A 12,513-nucleotide genomic window follows, 5' to 3' on the forward strand; every position below is an offset into this window, starting at 1 on the left:
TTTTTTAAGTTAGGTTTGATTAATGTTTAAATGCTACTCACACTTAACCGACATGTAACGCGATGGCGACTCTTTTCCTGAGTACTGACACTTGTAGGAACCTTCATCAGAGTTTGACACTGCCAAGAAGTTCAGGTCCTCTCGGGAGTCATTTTGGATAAGTTTGTTATTGTGGTAAAAAGCCACACTGGGAAAGATTTTTTTTCTTCTCAACTTGCAGCTAAGACTAACGAAAGTTCCCGTTTTCACAGGATCATCAGGGATCACCATGATAGGACCAGAATAAAAATCTGCAGAACGGTCAGATGATATTTTAACTGTATCAGCTGGAGCAGACTTTCTGAAAAAATACCTTAAAATGCTTATGTACAATAATAATAGATTTTACAAATGTCTTGTAGCATGAAGATGTGACATTTTTACCTCTTTTTCCACAAAAGAATTGCTTAACATAAAGAGTATTTGGAGAAATATTCATGAAATGTTGTAATGATTAACAGACACGGATAAAAATCCACATACCTTGTATAGTGATGTTGACTGCATTGCTGAACTCTTTTGACATAGACTCACACCAGTACACTCCATCATCGGAATATGTTGTGTCGATTGTGCATCGGATTCTCCTGAATCCCAAAAGTTACTGCAATATGGCCTCCTATTCTCAGGGAACTTCCTCACTCTCCACGAAGGAGAGTTTCCCTTACAGGTCAGTTTGACAGAGTCATAGCCAAGTTTTGCACTACAGGGCCGACTGTGAGAGATGCTGCTGAATTAACATCTGAAAAACAGCATGGATCGATACGTGAAAGCACAGGCACATAAAAACTAACTAAACATCATTACAAGTACTGACATGAGCTGAAATACAAGTAAAAGTACATGCATCTTTTTATTTTCAATGCTGTAATATTAATGGAAAAAGATCATAAGAGTAACAAAGAACTGAAGTGAGTCTTGCTTGTTAATGGAGAGAAGGGAAAACAATAAATTTATGTAGAGACATTTAACTGCCATAATAACGAATTAATGACATAATTTCTGCTTATTAAAAAAGAGACAGAAACAAACTGACCTGCAGACCAGACAAACTTTGGGTCACTGTAATACTTGTGGTAGAAGTTGCTTCCTCTTTCCACTCTGCACACATACCCTGCTGTGCTTGTCTGCCCATTAATGATGTAGAAACTCTGAGCAGTCTTGCTGCCATCAGGTAGCAGCTCGTAAGTGTAGGGCTCCTCTTTTATTTTATAATAAGGAACAGCTTTATACCAGGAGAAGAGCCATCCTTCAGAAGGATATTCAACCTCACAGCTCAGATTTACTGAGGCTCCGGGACTCAGCCATGACGGAGACACAGTGAGGACAGGACGCAGTGTAACTGTTGAAAGAAAAGTTTTTATTTATTTATTTTTTGAAATATTGCTAGATGATGGATTCACATATCAGCTCAGGGTCACTTTGCCATCTTGAACAGCCAACCTATCATAACTCAGGTGTAGCCTCACACAAACAGAGACAGATTCTAGATTTACAAACTTGATGAGGTGCAAGAGTTAACACAGACATGTGACTAACAGGGAGACTAGACAACCATAGAGAGAGGGCACGGAGTAGAGGACCATGACAAAACAATTTTATATTCGGTTGTATTTGATTAATTATTAAGTGACTGGACTTAAGTCTCAAAAAACTCAAAGAAGTCTAGTAGCTTTTCTTTCCAAGCCCCTTAGAGTACCATGACCTGGATAAATGAGAAGCAACACAGAAAAGTTACTATGATATGTCTTTTTTTATCTTGATTTTTTTCACTGAATCTTTCTTATTTAAAAAAATCACAACAGATATTAAGCACCCGAAAAAGCAAAAAGAAGAGTGTTTTCTTCTTTGTTTGTTTGATAGCTTTTTTTAATTGATTTGATGAAACAGTTTAAATGGATAAAAGATGCCCAACTTACATGATATGTTTACTGGAATGACATTACTCCACTGTGTCAAGGAAAGCCCCTTGTTGCCCCTGCATTGATAATTTCCATTGTCTTCCCAACCAACATTGTGGAATGTTCTTTCATTGGTTGTGTAATATGTGGTAAACCTTTTTGGTCTCCAATCATAGCTCCAGTAAGTTCCTTCTCCTCCTGGGATCTCACATCTGACAGTGAATGTCTCTCCCATGTATATCTGAGTCCATTTGGGCTGTATGGTTATAATGGCCGTAATAGGAACTGTTCACAGAAAATATTACATTAGGAGACAAACGACAGCATCATTCAATTCAGTCAAATTACATTTTACTTACTTAATGCCAAATCATGATAACAATTGCCTCAATGCGCTTTATGATGTGACTGTGATATATATATATATATATATATATATATATATATATATATATATATATATATATATATATATATATATATGGCAACCCATTTACTTGGAGCAAGAAGTTGTATTGCCCTCTAATGGAAGATCATGTAACTGTTCTTCTCATTAGTCAACTCAAGTTGCAGGTAGAACCAGATCACCTCCACAGCACACCTGATTATTTCTCAAGGCACATCTATGTACCACGGCACAGTGGTTGGGAAACACTGATATAAACTGATCAAATTTATATCTTTGAAATAAAGAACTCTGTGAAACCAGTAAAAAAATGTCTCTCTGTCTGTGGCCTGATATTCTTCCTGTTCACCATATCATACGTCCCCATGTAATATTACTGACAGAAAGACAAAAAGAAGGACAGATGACATAAGTTTAACTTGCATGACCAAGAGATAAATAGCTAAACTCACGGGTGTCTTTAATGATGGCATAATCACTTTTGTATGTGAGGCGACCTGAATCACTTCTTCCTCTGCAGCTGTAGACGCCGCTTTGTGACACATTAATAGCTTTCTTCCCTTCATATTCTGTCATTGGCTCGTCATTAGAACCTCTGTACCACAAAATCGTCCAGTTGTCAGAGTCCTCCACAGAGCAGCTCAGTGTCACGTAGCCCCCTAGTGGTATCTCATAACTTATTGGTCTCAGAATGGCGGTGGGTTTTTCAAAAAGGTACTTAACTTTTTGAAAAGGAAAAAGAGAGAGAGAGAAATGACATCAACGTGTTACTTATTTCACATAAAAAGTATTACATAGAAAGTATATACCATAAATGTCACAAATAATGCTGTCATTTTAGTGAATTAGTCAGTTAGTCAGTCAGTTTGATTTCTGAGTGAGTTTGATTTATTGATGACATTTTTTCACAAATCTGAAACCTCTTTTTAATCACTCTATAAACAAATAAATACTAAGACAATTAAACTAAGTACAGAATGTGCATTGCCACATTAATTAACCATGCATACATGCCCATAGATTAGGAGAAAAAAAACATGACAAAAACAATTCATCCAATTATCTCACGGTTTTTTTTTTTTGGTTTTTTTTTTTACAATAATACTACACATGTACAGCATGTAGCATTTTGAGTTTCATACTAGGAAGTTAATCTGATATGTTTGGTATGTGTTATTGTATTTTAAATGCTGTTGTTTCAGATATTTTGTTTTTAAACAAAAACAGTTAGTAGCACTGAGCAGCACAGTGTGTGGTTGCTTTCTCCACCAGTGACTTCTGCTGGGTCTGTCTGTTAAGCTGATCAGATAAATGCACTAGTCTGCATGAAGGCAAAAAGAAAAACAAAAAAACAACTAAAAACTGCACCAAAACTAGCCTTATAGCTGAGTGCAATATCTATTCACGTGACCTCAATTTTGGAGACAAGTTAGACAACTTAAAATATACTGCAGATGCATGAAACTAATAGTTTGATATGTAACATATAAATACAGTGAAAATGTAACTTTGAGTGTTACTCACAGTGAGAATAGTTTATATAGAAAGAAAACAGTTTCTTTCCTTGAGCATTGCCAGAGAAGAGGGACGCAAGCACTAGAGAAAAGATTAAATCGAGATATTATGAAACTGAAAATCAAAATCATAATCAACATTCTCTCTCTTTCTCTCTCATACACACACACACACCACATAGCACTTAAACAGCGCTTCTGCACTTCATTTCTCATCTTCTTTTAATTATTGCCATTCACAGAAAATACTTACAGAATAACCCCAACAAAGTGTGTCTCATGCTCATGTCCATCCCTGCTGCTCTCTGATACAAAGCAGGTGTTCTGCTTTGTATAAATAATGCAGGAGTAGCAAAAGAAGCAAAAGAGAAGTTAAATTAAATATAGACGGCAGAAGAGGTTTTGAAGAGTTTTGTCTCCAGATTATTTTTCTTTGTGTGTAGCCTCCGTGTGCTTCCAACTCTTTTGTATAGGCAGTCCCTATAGCTTTGACTGCATAAAGTCAGACTGAGTACTAGATGAAAAAAGTGGGTCAGGGCTGCCACTGTGCTGGTGCCTATCCCAGACTGCAGGCTATACTCAGACAGGTCGCTAATCTATCACATGGCTAAACAGCGAGACAACCATGAAAAATGTCTTTTGATGGTCTAAGGTCACCCGAGAGGTGTGCCTTATTGTACAGTTTGGTGATTTGTCAATAATTAGTATACTTTATTAGGAATTCAGATTTTTTCCCCCATTTAAATAATTGCTCAGTACATGATCACACATGCACTGAGCAATTATTTGCACAGATAAAAAGGGAGGGTTGGGAGGTTAAGTACAATTTTTTTGCTAAATCAAACATGTGTATTAATACTTTGGCTGAAAGCAAGATTCACTTTTTGAAACCATGTGGAGCAACTATTAGGAAAATTAAACATGGAGATTTCATTTTTATATGGACACAAATGTAGTTGTAAGATCATTGTGCAATCTTCAGCTTTGCCTGTGCTTGACTATGATACTGTTTATATGCAGGCTACTCCTAAGATTGCCCGTTCACCTCTGATCCTTGATTGAATTTAACCATAGTACTTAAAATATCACATTACAGACACTTAAATAGTATTCATACCTCTTATTAATATTAAACCCGGAAAAACTTCCATCCATCCATTCACTTTCACTTATACTTTTACTTAAGTATTTTACTGCGTATGAATGGAATGAGCTACAAAAAAGCTTAAGCTACGTTTTCTGATTTCACTATAAAATTTTAAAATGTTATATTTATCTGGAACTATTCCTGCTTATGATTTCCTTCATTTTCATGATGTGTCTCACTATTATGGGTCTGTCTACAGTTTGTTAGTTTTTTTTTTACTAACAATTGGGACATGAATGTGTGGTTGAAGGAGGAAGCTTTCACTGTTGTGATGTCACCCCTGTTACATCTTGTCCACACTGTTGTTTGTATTGATTTATTTTTTCAAAATTAAAATTGCAGAATTTGGACAAGATGCTATTGCATAATATCCTGAGTTGGACCAACATATTTTGGACCAACTTTAAGAAGCGCTCTTTAATGTAAAATAATAACATTGTAGAAAATGTAACATTTTTTAAATACATTGTTTCATTTTGAAACAGCTGAAATGAATAATCGGAATAACCCTGCCATACTCTGGGACAGCTAGTGGTATTGGGGAAAAAGGGGTATCAAAATGTGACATGTTGCAGACTTAGCTTTAGAAATTTATGGGTCACATCATCACAGTTTAAAACTGTGACTGTAGAAATGTTTCTGCCTATGCATTTCAGGTCTTGTCTTTTATTGTCAGTTTTCAAATTGACAGGATGGAATTACAGGTTTCTCAGCCCACAATTTAGACCTGGCCCTGCTGGAATGGGTGCAGCAAAAAGCCCGAGGCAGGTACAGACCTGGAATTTTGTTCTAACCGAATATTGCAAACAGCACAGTCAGAGGCAGCCTACCTAAAAAATGAAGAGATGCTTTATCACAACTGCAGCTAGAAGCAGGGCAAAGGTGCTGTCTGATATGAGCTGAAAACAGCCAATCAAACTGCACACAAAAGTACCAACGAATATAATACAGTGATCACTGTGTATGAGCAGGATTTGAGGAGAACAAGACAGCTTACCTTTTAGTTTCTTCAAAATCTCGACTGAAAACCAGCTTAAAATGCAGTGAAAGTTTGTTGCTAACAAGGACACCAGATCCCAGACAGAGAAAGGAGTGAACGAAAAAGAAAGAGAGAACCACCTGTTATATAGCAGAGAAGCACCGCCCAGATGTTAACACAGAGGTGAGCTACCTGCCAACAGCGCTACTTCTTCTTTATCGTTATGTCTTTGTATTTATAAAAGTGTTGTGTTCAAGTCACACACATTCACATTATAGATCTCCCTTCCCTTTTTTTTAGAAACCTTTGTGATTTTTCACGGTGTCCTGTTGATTGATACCATACTAGAATTTCACTTTTTTCCCTGCCTTCTCAAAACTGGAAGTTATTGGCGGTCGTCAGTATTTATTCTGGTATACTTGTAATTACAGTGCACTTGTTGTATTCAGGAAATTAGGTATGAACTCGCTCCCACCTCCTTGATTCCATATCAGGAAATAATACCAAATACGCTGGGACATCTCAAAGCAAAACAAATCTCTCTTAGTCCCAGTATTCATATGGCTTCTTTTCCAAGTTCTTTATTAAAGTTTATTCTTTCTGTTTCGTGACAAAGAACAGGCAGAGTCCATGCGGGTTTCATATTTTCTTTTTGTTGTAGCTGTCTGATAAACTCAGATTGTTATTGATGACACGTTTGCTAAGTCTGAAACAATTTCCATCCATTTTTCAGTGCTGGGCTCAATTAAGATTATTACATTATCCTTGGCATCATTTTAAGACAAAGGCTCCAATTAGTAGCACTATGACTCATTGGATACCATATCTGCACATTGTGTTTTTATGGAGAAAGTGTTAAAAAAACATAAAAACAAACAACTCACTAACATTTAATTTGAAAACAATAATACATGCATGAAAATCTAATTTACAGCCCTCTGACAAAGTGTTACGTATGTGCTTTATGTCTGTAGTGTTTTGGTTGCTTCTGCTGAAATAACTTCAGTAGAAGATATTCAATATGATTAACAAAGTTGGGTGTCCACACTGACTGACCGTCTGGCTGGATGTTAATGGGGACTTTCCTTATGCAAATTTACTAGGCTAACACCAAATAAGGTTTATGTCACAGATGCCCTACAATCATTTTATTTTTACAACAAAGTAAAATAATCCTTGATGCTACATTAGAGTTGTTTCAATAAAAATTTGAAAGATTAAAGGTTACATTCAATTTTACCAAAGCAGATTAACAACAACAACAACAAGAAAAGCTACAAACAGTAGCTGTAAAGATTGGCACTGTGTCTGTGATGTTTTCATGAAGTACTGTGAGTGCTTTACAGCCCCATTACAAAGTGAAAATATAACCAGTTTGAGTCTATATGGAAACAGAGGAATGCTGTGATGTCTTAAAACAAGTTATACAATTGGACTCGCTCCAGCAATGGTGTTAAATTCAGCTTTTGTCATGATCCGGGTAAGTGTCTGGTGGTTTTCCACTTGGGTCCTGTGTTTTTCTGTGCCTGCCACCTGTGGGCGGAGCCAAGGGCATTCATCTGTTTTTCCCATGTACAATCCATCGGAGGCAATCACCGAGGAGATACTTACACCAGCTCAGTTGTCTACTCACTGCAAGTTCATCAGCTGGTGGTAACTTGCCCTTTTTGTCTCTTGTGGCTCATGTTTTTGTCCGTGTACCCACCTTGATCTCCTTGTATCTCCACTTTACTCCCCAAAACTGATTTAATTCAACAACAACACAATTTTCTGGTTGCTGGTCGTTTCTGTAAGATTCACTGCATCACCCTTCAAAAAGACTCACTCTACGTCCCCACATCCCATTATCTTGTATGTCTGTGCACAGTAAAGGCTGTTAAAATTGTATTGTTGTATCCTTTGAGTCTGCTTTCGGGTCCACTCCCACATGCTGGTCCCTTGACAGCTTCACTCAGGACTACACTGAGACAAACAGACATATGTCAGTCTTTCTACATAGAGGAATCCTCTGTGTGATCAAAAAACCAGTCCATAGAGATGTTAGTCAGCCTTTGAAGGAAATCATGGTTTCTGAGCACAGCTCTTTTCTCTGAGGTTTTATTTCCTGTTCTTGTTTCAGGGTTCTGACTGTGTGGCGAGCTAAACTGAGTATAAACACATCAAATCACTTATTGTTGGTGACTTTTCATTTAACGGCTGTTACTCTTAGGTCTGAAATAAGTCAAAACAAAATGCTCAGGTTGACTTTTGAGCAAAGAAACGTTTACATATGTTTCTAAAGTGTATTCAGGGCTTTGGTTAGAGCAGCAGGAACTGAACATGGTACAGAAATGTGTGACTGAGGTGTGGAAATGTCATCAGTGCTGACACACGCACTCAGTGGAAAACAAGGCAGACAGGCAGGTTTTCATTGCAACACACTAAATATAATTCATAGGTTCACTAAAAAAGTTGTGAGACTTCTCATAACTTCAACAGTGTTCCCAAGCTATTCTCAGATTGTTGCAGAAAAAATTCTCTATCTTAGTTTAACCCTACAGGAGCAGTTTTTGATCCACAGTGGGTACTGTGATGTTGAGGTTGGTGAGAGGAGGGTGGTGGCGTTTCTTCAAAAGTCCATCAATCTCATCAAGAGAGGAGAACTTTTTTCTTTTGTTTTTAACAAATATAGATGAGCAAAAACAAAAGTAGTGTCAGGTTTGAGACAGTAGCTCTGGAATTACACTATGGTATGAGAAAAGTATTGTACAGTCATTTAGATTTATTTATTGACCATAGAAACATAAATATATACCGCAATAAGTCAAATTAGATTGTGCCTATGCTTTAGTTGGTCTTTATTTTGTTATAGCCATCAGTCTGTGGCAGGGAAGAAGCTGCTCCAGGCATGAGAGATCTGTATTCTTTCACCGTGTTACAATGAATGTAAATGTGAATCTAAAAACAAAATAGAGCTTATAGACATGTATATTCTCTTCTTACATACATATATTATTTGTGAGATTAAATGCATACTGAATGCATGTAAATGAGAGCAAAATGTAAAATGCATAAATGAAAATTCATCTATGTTAGAGTGAAAATTTGTAAATATGTACATTAAAATACATGTATAAGAGAGCACAATATTGCACTATGTGTGTTAAATATGTGTAAACATGAGAATAAAAGTATCTAAATATAAAAATTAAAATAAAACTATATGAGAGTGAAAGTATATGTATGTGAAAGAAAAATATATGTATGTGAGAGTAAAAGTATATGTGTGTGAAAGAAGAATGTGTGTGAGAGTGAAAGAATGAATTTTGGCTTGTACGGCCCCTCATACAAGAACAAGGACGAGCACTGTCCATGAAATATACACACATTGTTACATTGTGCTACATTACGTGTATTTACACATTCATATTTTTTTATTCATGCCTGAGTTTCATTCATGCATTCCTACATACAAATGCATTCAATGTGCACTTAGTCTCCTAAATAATTTACGCATTTAATAAAAATATGTTCATTTATGAAAAAAACATATGCAGCCTGTAGCTGCAATGATCTTACAACTACATTTGTGTCCATATAACAATGAAATCTCCATGTTTAATTTTCTTAAAAGTTGCTCCACATGGTTACAAAAAAGTGAATCTTGCTTTCAGCCAAAGTATTAATACACATTTTTCATGGTTGTCTCGCTGTTTAGCCATGTGATAGATTAGCGACCTGTCTGAGTATAGCCTGCAGTCTGGGATAGGCACCAGCACAATGGCGGCCCTGACCCACTTTTTTCATCTAGTACTCAGTCTGACTTTATGCAGTCAAAGCTATAGGGACTGCCTATACAAAAGAGTTGGAAGCACAAGGAGGCTACACACAAAGAAAAATAATCTGGAGACAAAACTCTTCAAAACCTCTTCTGCCGTCTATATTTAATTTAACTTCTATTTGCTTCTTTTGCTACTTCTGCATTATCTATACAAAGTAGAACACCTGCTTTTCAAGTACTTTATCAATGTTTAGTCTTGCTGTTTCGTTGCAAAGAACAGGCAGAGTCCATGCATGTTTAATATTTTCTTTTTGTTGTTGCTGTCTGATAAACTCAGATTGTTATTGATGACACATTTGCTAAGTCTTCACATTATGTTTTTATGGAGAGAGTTAAAAAAAAACATAAAAACAAACAACTCACTAACATTTAATTTTAAAACAATAATACAAGCATGAAAATCTAATTTACAGCCCTCTGACAAAGTGTTACGTATGCGCTTTATGTCTGTAGTGTTTTGGTTCCTTCTACTGAAACCAACTTTTAATATTCAATATGATTAAATAACATAAAAATAAAATTGAAATAACATTTTTATAGACTTGCTTGATAAACATTACAACGAAATAACCAACTGGGACCTTGAATGACACAATTTACCAAACCAATGTTATAGATTAATATTCTTCACGTTTCAGCACAGTTGCTTGTGTAGTTTCCCACATTCTTTCAAAATAAAACATCTGTGGTGTTGCAAACAATAACTAGTTTCTTTTTTTCAACTAAATATGTGAGATTATTTACTCAAATCTTGAATTCAACAACTGAATCCTGTATTTCATTAGATTTTAAATAAATATTGCCACTATATCCCTGTTGAATAATAATAATAATAATAATATTAATGGATTGCATTTATATAGCACTTTTCAAGGCACCCAAAGCGCTTTACAATGCCACTATTCATTCACTCTCACGTTCACACACTGGTGGAGGCAAGCTACTGTTGTAGCCACAGCTGCCCTGGGGCAGACTGACAGAGGCGAGGCTGCCATATCGCACCATCGGCCCCTCTGGCCAACACCAGTAGGCAGTAGGGTAAAGTGTCAGTGAATCCGGTTGTAAAACATCTACAGGGAAAAGGTTTACAGCTGGATCACCTTCAACAAAATCAGGCTCATATTTTAATAAGAACAGTTTTAGAACAACAGGACTATTGCACTGGGTGAGCAGAAAACATATTTTTTATAAATAACAATTAGATTATTTCCATGAGCCACAAAGGCTGAACTAGATGCTTTCAATTCATCAGCTGTAACATGTGTCATAGCAAGGCTGCTTCCTTAAACAGAGACACAAACACTTTGTTTAACTGTTGTTGTAATTTACGTTTATCTTTCATCACATTTTCATCCTGTCTCACTCCACCTATCTGATACAAGTAAAGATGGTAATCACTAATTAAATGATTAAATGCATAAATAGCCTATTTCAAATCAAATCAAATCAAAGTTTATTTATATAGCACATATTAAAACAACAGTGTTGACCATAGTGCTTCACAGTCAGTCAAAACACAAGACAATTAAAACAAACAATAAAATAGGACAACAAACAATAGGTAACAACACAATAAGCTAAAATCAGCCAACTAGTTAGAATCAAAGGCCAAAGTAAACAGATAAGTTTTAAGACGAGATCTAAAAGACTGGATAGACTCGGCCATACGAATATGTACAGGGAGGTTATTCCAGAGTCTAGGTGCCACGATCGCAAAGGCCCGGTCTCCTCTTGACTTCTTTCAAGACCTAGGTTGTGCAAGGAGCAAGTGATTGGATGATCTAAGCCAGGGGTGCCCAATCCCAGTCCTCGAGAGCTACAATCCTGCAGCTTTTAGATGCATCCCTACTCCAACACAGCTGAATCAAATGGTTTGATTAACTCTTCAGCGTGCCATCAAGTTTGGCAAAGGCCTGATAACAAGCCATTCATTTGATTCAAGTGTGTCGGAACAAGGATGCATCTAAAAGCTGCAGGACGGTAGCTCTCGAGGACTGGGATTGGGCACCCTGATCTAAGCGCCTGTTGGGATTATATAGGTGGAGTAGGTCAGAGAGATAGGTGGGCGCTAAATTATTCAGAATTTGAAAAGTGAACAAAAGAATTTTAAAATCTATGCGATATTTAACAGGGAGCCAATGAAGTTTGGCTAAAATTGGAGTTATGTGTTCATGGATTCTTGTACCTGTTAAAAGACCAGCGCGCTGCATTTTGAATTAACTGAAGCCGATAAAGAGAAGAGTGTTGGAGGCCGAGTAGAGGGAGTTACAGTAGTCCAATCTGGATGTGATAAATGCGTGAACAAGCTTTTCAAGTTCCTTTAAAGGAAGGAATGACTTTGCTTTGGAAATCTGGCGCAACTGGTAAAAGCTGTTTTTCACCACAGTGGAGACCTGTTTCTCAAGTTTAAAAGAGCCATCCAGGAACACTCCGAGGTTTCTTACAGTGGGCGAGAGATGGCTAGCGAGAGGGCCTAGGGCATTAGTCAACTGGTCTAGCGGGTGTGACTACCAAAGACTATGATTTCGGTCTTATTCTCGTTTAATGTAAGAAAATTATGTGATAACCAAATTTTTACTTCATGCAAACAGTTGAACAGAGGTTGCAAAGAAGCAGACACATCGGATTTCAGAGGTGAATAAATCTGGATATCATCGGCATAACAGTGAAAGGAGATGTTGTATTTTCTAAAATTAATCCCAACGGC

The 12,513-nt window shown here is 36.7% G+C and overlaps 1 protein-coding gene across 1 annotated transcript in view; it reads right to left on the reverse strand.

The window, feature by feature from the left end:
• LOC120433989 overlaps positions 1-6,079 on the reverse strand; it is a 34,432-nt gene extending 28,353 nt beyond the window's left edge. The window contains exons 1-6 of the mRNA XM_039601329.1: positions 6,005-6,079; positions 4,114-4,184; positions 3,910-3,942; positions 2,799-3,068; positions 1,959-2,225; positions 1,076-1,381 (exon numbers count right to left, since the gene is read on the reverse strand). Coding sequence (XP_039457263.1) covers positions 1,076-1,381; positions 1,959-2,225; positions 2,799-3,068; positions 3,910-3,942; positions 4,114-4,153 — 916 coding nt within the window. The 5' untranslated portion in view covers positions 4,154-4,184; positions 6,005-6,079. The remainder of the gene's footprint in view (positions 1-1,075; positions 1,382-1,958; positions 2,226-2,798; positions 3,069-3,909; positions 3,943-4,113; positions 4,185-6,004) is intronic.
• Between the last annotated feature and the right edge of the window lie 6,434 nt (positions 6,080-12,513).

Source organism: Oreochromis aureus, linkage group 3 (genome assembly GCF_013358895.1).
Source record: "Oreochromis aureus strain Israel breed Guangdong linkage group 3, ZZ_aureus, whole genome shotgun sequence".
Lineage (NCBI taxonomy): Eukaryota > Metazoa > Chordata > Actinopteri > Cichliformes > Cichlidae > Oreochromis > Oreochromis aureus.